Source organism: Carassius gibelio, chromosome B23 (assembly GCF_023724105.1).
Source record: "Carassius gibelio isolate Cgi1373 ecotype wild population from Czech Republic chromosome B23, carGib1.2-hapl.c, whole genome shotgun sequence".
Taxonomy (NCBI): domain Eukaryota; kingdom Metazoa; phylum Chordata; class Actinopteri; order Cypriniformes; family Cyprinidae; genus Carassius; species Carassius gibelio.
Genome location: NC_068418.1, coordinates 10,990,054 through 11,005,247, shown reverse-complemented (window position 1 = coordinate 11,005,247; position 15,194 = coordinate 10,990,054). Strand labels below are relative to the sequence as shown.

The 15,194-nt window shown below is 37.4% G+C and overlaps 1 protein-coding gene across 1 annotated transcript in view; it reads right to left on the bottom strand.

Moving 5' to 3' along the window:
- Positions 1–2,441: 2,441 nt before the first annotated feature.
- Positions 2,442–15,194, bottom strand: part of LOC128011347 (RING1 and YY1-binding protein A-like) — an 89,846-nt gene continuing 77,093 nt past the window's right edge. The window contains exons 2-5 of the mRNA XM_052593646.1: positions 9,322–9,447; positions 5,943–6,488; positions 4,893–4,985; positions 2,442–3,709 (exon numbers count right to left, since the gene is read on the bottom strand). Coding sequence (XP_052449606.1) covers positions 3,460–3,709; positions 4,893–4,985; positions 5,943–6,488; positions 9,322–9,447 — 1,015 coding nt within the window. The 3' untranslated portion in view covers positions 2,442–3,459. The remainder of the gene's footprint in view (positions 3,710–4,892; positions 4,986–5,942; positions 6,489–9,321; positions 9,448–15,194) is intronic.

Here is a 15,194-nt window from a genome sequence, read left to right as displayed (position 1 = left end):
AAAAATCCTTAAAATGTCAAAAGTGCACAAAATTACTAAAATAAAATTAAAATAGATTAATGCCAAATAGATATGTAAGAAATTGTAAAAGTGCATAAATTACTACTATTAAATATAAGTAACTATTTTGATTATTATAAGTTATTTTGAATTTGCTTTTCAATTTTTATTATTATTTATTTAATTTTAATATATTGAAGTATAAGATTATGATTAGGGAGGTAAAGTTGATATTTGGAGTATGATAAAAACCAATGACCAGTTCAGACCAGCTAGAAACCAGCTATGTTCCTAAACACAACTAAAACCAGAGGGTGGATAGGATATGTTACTGTATCAACATCCTTTGTTTGCCGTCTGATTTAAGGGGTTGGGATTGAGACATACAAAAATCCATTGATGTTCCAGTAATTAATGCAACAACAAGAGATGTTGATCGAAGAGTATATGTCTTATCTAAATCACACTAGGAAGGTTTGCTAAAATTGTAGTAGATTCAGTGGATATCTAATAAACAATTAGTGAATGTGTCAAAGAGCTTGTGATTACAAAACCAATTCCAAAAAAGTTGGGACACTGTACAAATTGTGAGTAAAAAAGGAATGGAATAATTTACAAATCTCATAAACTTATATTTTATTCACAATAGAATATAGATAGCATATCAAATGTTGAAAGTGAGACATTTTGAAATGTCATGCCAAATACTGTCTCATTTTGGTTTGGATTTCATGAGAGCTACACATTCCGAAAAAGTTGGGACAGGTAGCAATAAGTGGCCGAAAAAGTTAAATGTACATGTAAGGAACAGCTGGAGGACCAATTTGCAACTTATTAGGTCAACTGGCAACATGATAGGGTATAAAAAGAGCCTCTCAGTGTCTCTCAGAAGTCAAGATGGGCAGAGGATCACCAATTCCCCCAATGCTGCAATGAAAAATAGTGCAGCAATATCAGAAAGGAGTTTCTCAGAGAAAAATTGCAAAGAGTTTGAAGTTATCCTCATCTACAGTGCAAAAGATTCAGATAATCTGAAATCTCTTTGCGTAAGGGTCAAGGCCAGAAAACCATCCTGAATGCCCGTGATCTTCGGGCCCTTAGACGGCACTGCATCACATACAGGAATGATACTGTAATGGAAATCACAACATGGACTCAGGAATACTTCCAGAAAACATTGTCGGTGAACACAATCCACCGTGCCATTCGCCGTTGCCAGCTAAATCTCTATAGGTCAAAAAATATAGGTAAAAAAAAATCTAAACATGATAAAGAAGCGCAGGCGTTTTCTCTGGGCCAAAGCTCTGTGGTCAGATTCATCAAAATTTGAAGTTCTTTTTTGGAAAACTGGGACGCCATGTCATCCGGACTAAAGAGGACAAGGACAACCCAAGTTGTTATCAGCGCTCAGTTCAGAAGTCTGCATCTCTGATGGTATGGGGTTGCATGAGTGTGTGTGTCATGGGCAGCTTACACATCTGGAAAGGGACCATCAATGCTGAAAGGTATATCCAAGTTCTAGAACAACATATCCTCCCATCCAGACATCGTCTCTTTCAGGGAAGACCTTGCATTTTCCAACATGACAATGCCAGACCACATACTGCATCAGTTACAACATCATAGGTGTGTAGAAGAAGAATCCAGATACTGAAATGACCAGCCTGCAGTCCAGATCTTTCACCCATAGAAAACATTTGGAGCATCATAAAGAGGAAGATGTGACAAAGAAGACCTAAGACAGATGAGCAACTAGAAGCCTGTATTAGGCAAGAATGGGACAACATTCCTATTCCTAAACTTGAGCAACTTGTCTCCTCAGTCCCCAGACGTTTGCAGACTGTTATAAAAAGAAGAGGGGATGCCACACAGTGGTGAACATGGCCTTGTTCTTTGAGATGTGTTGATGCCATGAAATTTAAAATCAGTTTAAACATTTAATATGTCATCTATGTTGTATTCCGAATAAAATATTGAAAATATTAAAATTCCACATCATTGCATTCTGTTTTTATTCACAATTTGTACAGTGTCCCAACTTATTTGGAATCGGGTTTATATATATGCACCCATTTTAAAGTCAAGATGAAGCAGAAGTAGTAACATTCTATACTGTAATGTCCGTATATGAGTTTAGCGGATTGGGAGGATTTTTTGGGGGAGGGGCTTAGCATTGGGTGATTGCCTGGTGGGATGTTGAGATGTGGATGCAGTTGAGCATGAGCTTGCAGTAGTGGGACTAAATGAAGAGGTCCTGCATACATCACCAGAGAGAAGGAAGGTCCAGTTAAGACATTGTGAGTGAACATCATGAGGTCAAAAAAAACACACACACACAAAAAAAAAAACACATATGCATGGATGATTTGTTCCCAGTAATAACAACAGCATGCATTCAGAAAACAGAGGATCAAAGTTTCCGAGATGCTTTGAGACTGTAATGACTTTCAGAAGTATTTTATTAGCTTCATGAGCTTCTAGATTTTTAACAAAGTTCCGAATGAATGTGTAAACCTGTGCAAATCGTCCTTATGGGCGAGAAGAAGACAGTTTTTTCAACACAATGCTATATTGGGAGTTTTTTCAAAATTAATAGTAGAGATCTTGGTAAACCATAAATATACTGTATGAACTCTCACAAATAGATAATTTGCTTCATACTCCAACAACTGCCGGTTTCTCTCTCTCCACACTTTCGTTGCCATGAAGTTGAATAACAGACAGTACTGTGAATCTCTTTATAATTTTACAAGAAATATGCAAAGGTTTAAAGACTAAAAACAGAGCAATATAAAGAACAATATTCTAAATACTCTCTTATCATCTTGTGAACCACAAAACATGTCTACATGGTACACCGTATGGATTTCAAAGTTGGCCTTGTAGTTATAATACTGTAAACTCACATCATCACAGTTTGTGTTTCCACCATGTAAACACATAAGAGTTTGTCATATGAGATAATAAGGGAACAAATCTCCCTGTACACAGTGGTCAAGCGTGACCTTATCATTGAGAACTTGCTTTCTACGAACAGCCGAAGCAACAGATCGTCGACTCAGAGCTGGCTGAGAGATTGAGGAATGAGCTCAGATACTGTACATATAGCATAAACGAGTCTACGCTCTAAACACAAAGTCAAAACAGCCGTCTGCACGATTTAATGACAATGAACTATAATAATGCAAACTTGGGAGCGCTGATTTCCATGGTGCACAAAAAAGTAGGGCACAGAATATACAGTGGGTCTCGGCCTGACAGTGACTCACGTGAACATCAACACATCAATCTACAAGGTGCTCCACGAGGGTTTTCGTTAGGTACACTTCCACCGATGTGTCAAGATGGAAATTGTCTGAATGGGTTGAAAACCTCCCTCTTCCATGTACAGTTACACGTTTGGCTATAGGAGCTCCTGGCCTCGCCAAGTGGCATTGAGGTGTCTGAATCTCTTCCCCTTTAGATGGTCTCATTGTGCCCAGTAGAATGGTCTCTTCTGGGGGTGGAGGCGCGGGACGACCCCTTGTCCGTGCTCTCTGAGCTGGAGCTCAGGTGCTGCTGCTCAGAGCCAGCGCTGGAGGTGACAGTGGAGGAGGAGATGGAGGTGGAGCGGGTCTTCTCCTTAAAGTCTGTGATGATGACAGTCACATTGCCCACGGTTATAGCGAGCTGCTGAGCCGAGCTCCGGTCCACGTTCTTCAGTTTAGGTCTGAAGAGTAACAGAGGAATTGAGAAAGAAAGAATTACACATCAACTTTATTACTGCAGCATTCATTGCATAAACTATTAAATGGATAGTTCACCCTAAAATGAAAACGGTCATCAGTTACTCACACTCATGTCATTTCAAACAGTGTTAATATATGTGTGTGTGTGTGTATATATATATATATATATATTAATAAACATTATTTCAGCTGGTTGCCAAGGAATCATTTCTTATATCTTTTAATTTAACATACTAAAATAACTACAATTGAAGAACTATATATATAAAAAAAACATATCTGCAATACACATATAAAGATATTTGTAAAATGAAACCTGATAGATTTCTGTCCCTCCACTGAAAGTTCATTCAACCAAAACTTTCACATCAAATACGGTCAACTGATGTACGAGAACCAATCAGGTTTGTTCTGATGTAAAATGTAATGTAAATGTTCTTGCATGTACAGTTGAGTTTCTGTAAATGCTTGATGTGACATTGTGAATGCTTTTGGACCATCACATTTGAATCAACATTCAATGGAAGAACAGAAAATCTCCGAATTCATCAAAATTATCCTCATTTGTGTTTTAAAGATGAACAAAAGTCTTGTGGGTTTGAGAAGTAACTCATAATAAAATAGTCATTTTTGGGTGAACTGACTTTTTAAATATAAAGCAAGTTAGCAACGTTAAAAGGTGCGCCAAGTAATCTTAGGCTGCAGATGTAGTATATGCTGTAACTACATAAAGACAGCCAAATTATCTTTCCAAAAGCACTGGCAGCCATTTCAAGATGTGATGCAGCATCAAGCAAAAGCAGACGTTTTTGTAGCCAATCATTAATTTACTCTGCAAACAAACGTGTCTTTTATTAACAGGATGAAGAGAGTATTCAGCTTCATGTGTTGAAATCCATTATAAGTAGTGGGCTCTCTTGTGTACAATGCAACAGCTTTTTCTAGGCCTCTAATATGACTATATGAGTCTTTACCTTATGTAAGTGCATACTTTCATAACGCTTTTGTCAGAAGTATTTTTCACTTCATTAGGAATAAACTACTGAGTTTATCTTTAAATGCTTAATTCAGCCCAAAGGTCTGAATATGATCATCCAGTTCTAGCTGTTATCTTTTCAGCAAGTTACAGAGCCCATGGACTATGCAGATCAGTTCTGAACTTACCGGGAAATTTTAGATTTGTTATTCTTCGTGACAGACTTGCCAACCTTCATGCCATTACTTTCCCCAGCTGGACTTTTCTGAATGAGTTTGGGCCTGTAAATAAAATTCAATATGCCATTAATAACTATTATCATACAACTTTCCCCACACTCTATGGACTTAATCATTCATATGTAAATGTATTTTTATAGCAATTCTCCACTGGTGTTTTACTTAACATTTACATTTATTCATTTAGCAGAAGCTTTTATCCAAAGTGATTTAGAAATGACAAACACGCATTTCTCATTGCAGATTAGCAAATAAAATATAACCAGTTGAGTTATTACTTTAATTAATTATCCAATAAAAAAAAAATACATAGAACAGAAATAACCGAAATAAAATCTTTAACAGAGTGCAACAGCGGTCATCTACTTCTCAGTGGCAAAGGCTCCAGAACTATTTTTTACCATTCATTTTCTCATAGGGATATTAAAAAAAAAATCATTTAAGAATTCTAAGCTATGAACCAAACCAACCAGCTGCCAAAGGAGTCAAAACATTAACAACTATAAAAAAGTATAAGTATAAAAAAATCTTACAAAAAGACAAAGGTACAAGACTTAATGGCTTTAATGAGGGAAAGAACTACAATCCCATGAAGCATTGCAAATAAAAAACTAATTAAAACGGAGAAACTATTTAACTTTAAGATGTCGCTTATAGAAAATATTTAAGTAGTTAGAGAGCAAAGTGGGCATACCAACTATTACGTGATAGCATCTATTAACAAACTCGCAGCTCACAGCTGGACTGTCTTTATGGGTTTATAAATTATTGTAAAAACTCAGTTCCCCTGTGGAGAAAATTGATGGGATTTTTAATTCCAGAACCCCACTGTTATAAAGTAAACTAAAAATACATGCATTACCAGAATAAAAATCATTTGGCATAATTAATTAATTGCATATGCTTGTTATCTTTGACAGCCCTAATAACAATATCTGATTAAATAAATCTAAAAGAAAGAAGACCACTTGCAGAGCATGGCTGCATAAAAACACTCACTTCATCTTCTTAGCAGTGGGTTTTTTACTGGGCGTGAGGCTTTTAGGTCTCTCTTTGTGTTTCTCCATCATGGCTCTCTCTATTTTTCCTTTTTTGAGTTCCTCTCTCTCTGCACCCATCCTCTCTGCCGGCTGCATCCCAGAGTCTGCTGTGAGCGGATGATCTTTATCCATGTGAAGTTTGTCCAGCACTGCTCTGTCTGTCTGCTCTCTGTCTGTTCTGTTGTGCTGCTGCTGCTGCAGGTCTGGGGTCAGTCCTGCTCTCTCAGGCCTCCTGTCTGTGTGGAGCGGCTGTGGTTTGTCTAGACCACGCTCCTGTCTCTGATCCTTGTGAGACTGACCTCCATCCAGACTTAATCTCTCGGGATGGTCGGAGTCAGGGTGGAGACTGCTGAGTCTATCCGAGTCGGAGTTGTCCATGTCGAAGTGGTCGTCGTCAGGCAGGTCTCTGTCTGTCCTTTCCCTTCTGTCTTTCTTGGCTGGAGGTGGGCCGGCGTACTGTTGAGCGACCTGCTGTGCCACGAGTTGAGAGTTTATCCTAGGTTTTCTAGAAAAGAAAATGTTACCAGAAATCAAGTGCTTTGTCAGTACTGATGTCAGTTCATATAGCCTTAACCACCATAGAAAAAAATGATGAAATTCTAATTTCGATATGAAGTGCTCTGTTTGCTGTTAGGATGACAAAATGTGTAAAGGAACACTCTACTTTTTTTTGAAAACAACTCTCCTAGAGTTAAACAGTTGAGTTTTACCGTTTTTGAATCCATTCATCCGATCTTCGGGTCTGGCGTTAGCACTTTTAGCTTAGCAGAAGAGTCAAGTTTTAAATAGGAAAAATATTGAAACTCTTTGGTCATTTTTGAGCGAGATGCTAACGGTCTAATCAGATTCAATGATCTATGCTAAGCTAAGATTAAAGTGCTACCGCCAGACCCCGAGATTGGCTGAATGGATTCAAAAACAGTAAAACTTAACTCTAGGGGAGTTGAAAAATTAGCCTATTTTCAAACAGATTGGAGTGTTCCTTTAATATTGATAGTAAAGTTTATATTACATATTATCAAAACTATGAAATTAAACAAATAAATGTATTGGAATTATAGAATGATTTCTGAAAAACCATGTGACACTGAAGACTGGAGTAATGATGCTAAAAATATACTGATGCTTTGCATCAAGGCAAGGCAAGAAAAGAGAATACCATAGAAAACAGCTATTTTCAATTGTAATAGTATTTCAAAACATGAAACGCATTCAAATAAATGCAAACGATCACATAAACAAATTTGGTCGGCACAAAAGACCACTTTCAAAAACATTGGGGTATTTGGGGTATTAAAATGTGTACTGACCCTTTTTAAAGACTGTCATTACATATGAACTAATGTGAGGGGGAACAACTTCTTCTGGAGGTTTGGAAAAACGGTGTTCTAAATGACCAAAATGGCTTTAACTCGGATGATACATTTGGTCTATCAATAATTCAAACACATGAAGTTCATGTCTCAATGTCCTCAATACTATTTTCATACTGGCACAGCCGAAAGCACTGAGAGATGCTTTCAAGTTATGAGCGAAGGGAGTATTCTGGGTTTAAAACATTACCTCTCGGAGTCAATTTGAGTTGGAGAATCACAGTAAATTAATGTAGATCCGAGTTAACAACACCCTACTGACAGTTCAGGTCTTTGATTGGCGGCTCTCTATGATGTTCTATTTACATGATCTTTTCCAGATTTAACTTCATACTGACAGCACATAATCACCATCCCCTAATCTTATTAAAAGAACACAGTTGTGCTAAATAAATACAAATGATCATAAACAAGCACAATTCATTTCTTACAACACCTAGAATGGAACCATTACATTGTTTTGCACCATTTAACTGATTATGGAGTATTACCACAGTTTTGAGTTATGCACAAATCCTCTTTGACAAGTGGAAAAACTACTTTTTTGCATTACTATAAGTGGGTGGGCCACTTCACGGAATGAGAATGGCTTAAAAGCGAGACAGAGAAAGGGTTTCTGGTTTGTCTGTGTGGTGCCCTGCTGATTCCCTCAGCTGTTGCTACTCTGGTGTGCAAGAGTAGCCAGACACAGACGACACTCACTCAAGTCAGCAGAAGCACACCTCAGAACGACGTAATAAACCTGGCCTCATCAAACAACCGCTCTATGAGAGAGCAGGGACTGATCCTGTTGCTTTAACAAAGCAAGAAAATCAACATTCAAGCCTGCAATTTACGCCGAGAGAGATGCCTGTGTACTTCACGCTGTACAGAATACATAAAAAGAGATATGAACACCTGCGATAAAGCCAGTGAGCACTCGACTCGCCACATTCATCCCAATAGAATATCTGGCTGAAAACAGGTAAAGGAGCAAAATATAAAAGGATATTTTGTCTCTTTCATGATATGTCAATTTCAAGAGCAAACCGTTTGAAAAAAAAGAAAAGAAAGATGAAACACTTTGCATAGACATTGTACTCCAAACGTCTGAGACCACCGGTGAATCATTTTTATAAATTTTTCATTTTCACAATTTAACATAAATATATCAAGTATAAAAATGTGAAGTTTTATAATGAAAAAAGAAAATAGCCATTTTAAAATTCCTTAAAGAAGCATCTGATGTTTGGTGGAAACATCTGATATTTTGTACAGAGTTCAATGACACAAATGTGCTTATATGATTAGTGACCTAGAATTGTGTCAGAAATATCCCTGCTGTATCCCATAATCCACTTTTGGGAAATCTTAAACGGCTAAAATAATTATACACTACCATCTGTGCTGTGCTTTTGCAAAACAGCTATGAACATACTGAATATCTACTACAAAAAAATTCATTATTTTTCACCATTGGCTTATATATCTTAAATTTTTCACGGACAGAACCCTTATCTAATCCACTTATCATTTTAGAGACTATGGCTGCATGCCATGGGCACCAATAATAGCCTAAATTCTAGCATATAACATCATCAATAAGATAACATCAGTGCATTAGTGACAACACAGCAATAAATCAAGCCATGTGTTTCATATTTTGCACATTATTCAACAAACAGCACAGTGTGTGTAAGAAAACAACAATGCTGCATTAGCAAATCTGAGATAGTTAAAGCCTACATCTTGCAGTTTCCCATTTCCTATAGGCTCACATAATGGGGAACCAGCCGGATCCTGCCGCCTGTCCAAGAGTGTCACTGAAATTCTACAGGATTCATATGATGTCAGTGTGGACAAAGACACAATCCACAGCAACAAGACAAAATATCAATGTTGACATCTTCACTGCATGCATGTGCATTGTGTTTATGATGGTTATGAATGCACAGCTCTCTCTTATAAGCTGCAGTGTCACTTTACCTTGTAGATGTACCTTTCCGCACATCACATATACTGCATTTGAATGCCTCTGCACTGTTTTTGAAGGTGCAGACGCTACAGTCCCAAAATCCGTTGTCTGCAGAGGGCTTGGCTTGTCTTTTTGGCCTACAAGATTTAAAGGGAGAATTGGTTAGGGTATTTAAAAAACATGCTGCACCCTAATTAGTGCAAATGTCATCATGTGCACTAATTCTACGTGCTGTTTTCAGACGCCGTCCTCCACAACCACACTATTACACTTGCAATCTGGTTGCAGTAAAGTTGGTTTTATATTGGACATTTGTTAGACATTCGCTGAGCAAATTAAGGGACTGTCTCAAAATTGCATGAAAATAATAAAAAAAAGATGCAAAGCAGATGCAAAGCATCATGCAAATAAAATGTAAAGAATTAAGTGGAAAAACATTAATACATGATTTTAAAATGTCAATCGGATTCTTACTATGAATTATTACATTGAATTACAACATTTACTTTAACTTTTAGAAACAGGAGCTGATATGGCATCTGTAATATATTCAGTAACACTTGAAAATATGATTTTGTATATTATTGGTGAATCTTTCAATTATTAAAATCTATATAACTTCCATGTGACCCACAGATGTCACACCAGTTGTAATATCTTCACACAATCCTAATACAAATCATACCTTTCAAATAAATTCTATAAAGACTTGTATCATTAAGTTGTAATATATATGGTCTCTGATCCCTAATCAAATCAAAATGGTTCAATCTGTAATTGTTCTGTGTTCTTAGATAAGCATGAAATTCATGTTAGTCTAAAAGAGTTTGCAACTGCTGCTGATGCAGTGCCACATGGAGATCTCATGGTTTTCACTCAGTGGATCTATGCAAAATATTTGTAAATATTTGTATATAAGTAAACACTGATTCTCATCATCTAAATCATAAAAACAATAAGAAAATTAAAGTAGTCTATTCTTGTGACTTTTGTTATCTCCAACTGGAATGGTTTTGTAAGTGATATTCCCTGGGAAGTAAGTCATTACCTTGCAAATACCTGATAACAAAATGTTACATTTAACCCTTTCATGCATGGTGTCCACTACAGTGGACAGATATTTGAAGCCATTTTGAACCATTTAAGCACCATTTCCCAACCACCAACTGCGAACCCCTAAAGTGTTGTCTACAATTGGATTTAATTATTGTCGTTGTATCCTTTGTTTATTTGTTTTTTTGTTTTGAGATATAGCATAATTTGTTTAAACAGGCAGAGGGAAGAGGAGATATGCCAAGAACATCAGTAATAAGTGTTAAATCTTTTTATTCTCAAAAAGACAGACATACACCCCTGCCCCATACACACACACTCTTACCTTTTGTTTGTTACACTTCACTTTTCTGTGCTGTCATGGCATTGCTTGTTGTTATTTAAATGTTCTTATGAGTATTCATACATTTTTTGCTTGTAGTAAATGTAAAAAAAAAAAGGGGGGGGGGGATGCTTTTTAAAGATAACACATTAAATTCTATTGATTCACTTTTTATACCTTTGATGCATGTTGTCCACTACAGGGAACAGATTTGTAACTCCCTCAAAATAAAATATACTGACAAAAAAGTTTTTGGCATGAATTTTTTCTTGTTTACAAGTAAAAAATAAACATATATAAAAAAATATTACTTTGTGATTTAATAATTAATGCATGAAAGGGTTAAGTTGATTTTAAGATTTTATGCAGATAAGAGCTCTCCTATCCACCTTTTTCTTCAATGCGAAAGTAAGCCTATGGGTGAGACTTTGATTCATAGGTAAATAACGGGGAGGAGTAAATGGTAAAACTGTTTACACTACAAACAAATGTGCTCACAATTAAGATAATACATAATATGATAAGACACACCAACTTTCAATATCAAGCAGCAAAACAGTTTTGTTCAGCTAAAAATAGCTGGACGGAGTGGACACAGATGAGACTGGAAACCAGACTCATGAATGTACGAATGGCTGTGCCCATTTTTACAACAAGAAAAAGTTGGATAAGCTTTGAGAATGATATTACAACTGTTCTTTCTGTTTAGAGAACCCTGAAACCTCTTTACATTTATTTGGGAATTGCTCACACAATTACATTTTGATGATATTCTTGATTTTATCAAATATTATATGAATCCTAATATCAAATTTATGAATAGAAATGTAATTTTTTGGTTTTCATGATTATGAAAAGAAAAGTGATATTTATTTCATAAACCTTATTTTCCTGTTAGCTAAATATCATATTCATGATGTCAATTTTGGTGACATAGAATGCAAAAATCACTTTTATAAGGTGTTTGAACACAGTTGTTTGGCTGCAGTGTGTGAAAACCACCAGCCTATAATGGTAAAAAATCCACCCATTCTTTGTTTTATAATCCCAATAATTCATAAACAGTCTCTCCACACGAGCAGTTCCAGGTTGTAGTAGCATTTTACACCGGACTACCTCACAAACGAGGGTCAGTTCAGCGCTGGAGTTGTGCAAAGATTGCTTCTGAAAGAGGGATTGATACAGTTTTGTTCAAAATAATAGCAGTACAATGTGACTAACCAGAATAATCAAGGTTTTTAGTATATTTTTTATTGCTACGTGGCAAACAAGTTACCAGTAGGTTCAGTAGATTGTCAGAAAACAAACAAGACCCAGCATTCATGATATGCACGCTCTTAAGGCTGTGCAATTGGGAAATTAGTTGAAAGGGGTGTGTTCAAAAAAATAGCAGTGTCTACCTTTGACTGTACAAACTCAAAACTATTTTGTACAAACATTTTTTTTTCTGGGATTTAGCAATCCTGTGAATCACTAAACTAATATTTAGTTGTACGACCACAGTTTTTTAAAACTGCTTGACATCTGTGTGGCATGGAGTCAACCAACTTGTGGCACCTCTCAGCTGTTATTCCACTCCATGATTCTTTAACAACATTCCACAATTCATTCACATTTCTTGGTTTTGCTTCAGAAACAGCATTTTTGATATCACCCCACAAGTTCTCAATTGGATTAAGGTCTGGAGATTGGGCTGGCCACTCCATAACATTAATTTTGTTGGTTTGGAACCAAGACTTTGCCCGTTTACTAGTGTGTTTTGGGTCATTGTCTTGTTGAAACAACCATTTCAAGGGCATGTCCTCTTCAGCATAGGGCAACATGACCTCTTCAAGTATTTTAACATATGCAAACTGATCCATGATCCCTGGTATGCGATAAATAGGCCCAACACCATAGTAGGAGAAACATGCCCATATCATGATGCTTGCACCTCCATGCTTCACTGTCTTCACTGTGTACTGTGGCTTGAATTCAGAGTTTGGGGGTCGTCTCACAAACTGCCTTTGGCCCTTGGACCCAAAAAGAACAATTTTACTCTCATCAGTCCACAAAATGTTCCTCCATTTCTCTTTAGGCCAGTTGATGTGTTCTTTGGCAAATTGTAACCTCTTCTGCACATGCCTTTTTTTTAACAGAGGGACTTTGCGGGGGATTCTTGAAAATAGATTAGCTTCACACAGACGTCTTCTAACTGTCACAGTACTTACAGGTAACTCCAGACTGTCTTTGATCATCCTGGAGGTGATCATTGGCTGAGCCTTTGCCATTCTGGTTATTCTTCTATCCATTTTGATGGTTGTCTTCCGTTTTCTTCCACGTCTCTCTGGTTTTGCTCTCCATTTTAAGTCATTGGAGATCATTTTAGCTGAACAGCCTATCATTTTTTGCACCTCTTTATAGGTTTTCCCCTCTCTAATCAACTTTTTAATCAAAGTACGCTGTTCTTCTGAACAATGTCTTGAACGACCCATTTTCCTCAGCTTTCAAATGCATGTTCAATTAAAGCTGCAAGCAGCGATGAACGGGCCCTCGCACCCGGGCTCACCGGCAGTGAGTGGCTTTAGTTAATAGGTGAACTGTGAGAAATATGCGTTTAAACTCATAAATATAAGTAGAATATATCAATGTTTATTCCATATATGTGCCAATCTTCCTGTTGCCAGCAGGTGGCGCTATCATTATAATGGAATATTGGCCTTCAGATGTGTTCAGGGCAGGACCCTTATCACACAAGTGAAGTTTGGGCAAGATCGGACATTTTATGCCTGAGTTATAAAAACATCCTATTTCATGGCGAAACATCGAAATTTGTCAGTCCGCCATGGACACGCCCTTTAACGAAACCTCAAGATCTTCGCAATTTAAGATCGCAAAAGGCTTTAGATTACACTGACCAAGTTGGGTGTTGATCTGAATAAATCTCTAGGAGGAGTTTGTTAAAGTACAACCCCTGAAAATGGCCAAAACAACACAAATTTTGCAGAGAAAATTCTAAATAACTGACTTCCTGTTGGGATTCGGATTTCGTACCAAGATACTTTTTTATAGATATTGGTGTGTTACATGTGTGTACCGATTTTTGTACATGTACGTGAAACATAGCTCGAGGCGCACTACGTTTAAAGTGAATACGCACTCCGTTGAAAGTGTATAGGTGGCGCTATCGAGCCATTTTGCCACACTCGATGGAATATTGGCCTTCAGATCTGTTTAGGCCAGGACCCTTATCACACAAGTGAAGTTTGGGCAAGATCGGACATTTTATGCCTGAGTTATAACATGTTTTATTCCCATTGCGAGACATCGAACTTCATCACGGCGCCATGGACACACCTTTTAACAAAAACTCAAGATCTTCACAACTAAACATCACACAGGTCTTTAGATTAGACTGACCACAAAAAAGACATTGATGTCATAAAATTTCTAGGAGTAGTTTGTCGCAGTGTAAAATATGTAACTTCCTGTTGCCAATAGGTGGCGCTATGACTATAACTGAATATTGGCATGTAGATCTGTTCAGGACAAGAGTCTTATCCAACATGTGAAGTTTGGGGCAGATTGGACATTGTATGTCTGAGTTACAGCAACTTCCTTTTTCATGGCGAAACATCGAAATTTGTCAGGCCGCCATGGACCCGCCCTTTAACGAAACCTCAAGTCCTTCGCAATTTATTATCGCAAAGGGCTTTAGATTACACTGACCAAGTTTGGTGTTGATCTGAATAAATCTCTAGGAGGAGTTCTTTAAAGTACAACCCCTGAAAATGGCAAAAACAACACCAATTTTGAAGGGAAAATTCAAAATAACCGACTTCCTGTTGGGATCCGGATTTCGTACCAAGAGACTTTTTTGTAGGTATTGGAGTGTTACATGTGTGTACCAATTTTTGTACATGTACGTGAGACATAGCTTGAGGCAGACTCCGTTGAAAGTGTATAGGTGGCGCTATCGAGCCATTCTGCCATACCCGGTGGGATATTGGCCGGCAGATCTGTTCAGGCCAGGACTCTTATCACACGTGTGAAGTTTGGGGAAGATCGGACATTTTATGCCTGAGTTATAACATCTTTTATTCCCATGGCGAGACATCGAACTTCGTCGCAGCGCCATGAGCAAGCCTTTTAACGAAAACTCAAGATCTTCACAACTGAACATCGCACAGGCCTTTAGATTAGACTGACCACAAAAAAGACATTGATGTCATAAAATTTCTAGGAGTAGTTCGTCGCAGCGTAAAATATGTCACTTCCTGTTGCCAATAGGTGGCGCTATGACTATAACTGAATATGGGCATGTCAATCTGTTCAGGTTCGGAGTCTCATCAAACATGTGAAGTTTGGGGCAGATTGGACATTGTATGTGTGAGTTATAGCAACTTCATTTTTCATGGCGAATCATCGAAATTCGCCAGGCCGCCACGGACACGCCCTTCAACGAAAACTCAAGATCTTCGCAATTTAACATCGCAAAGGCCTTTAGATTAGGCATACCAAATTTGGTGT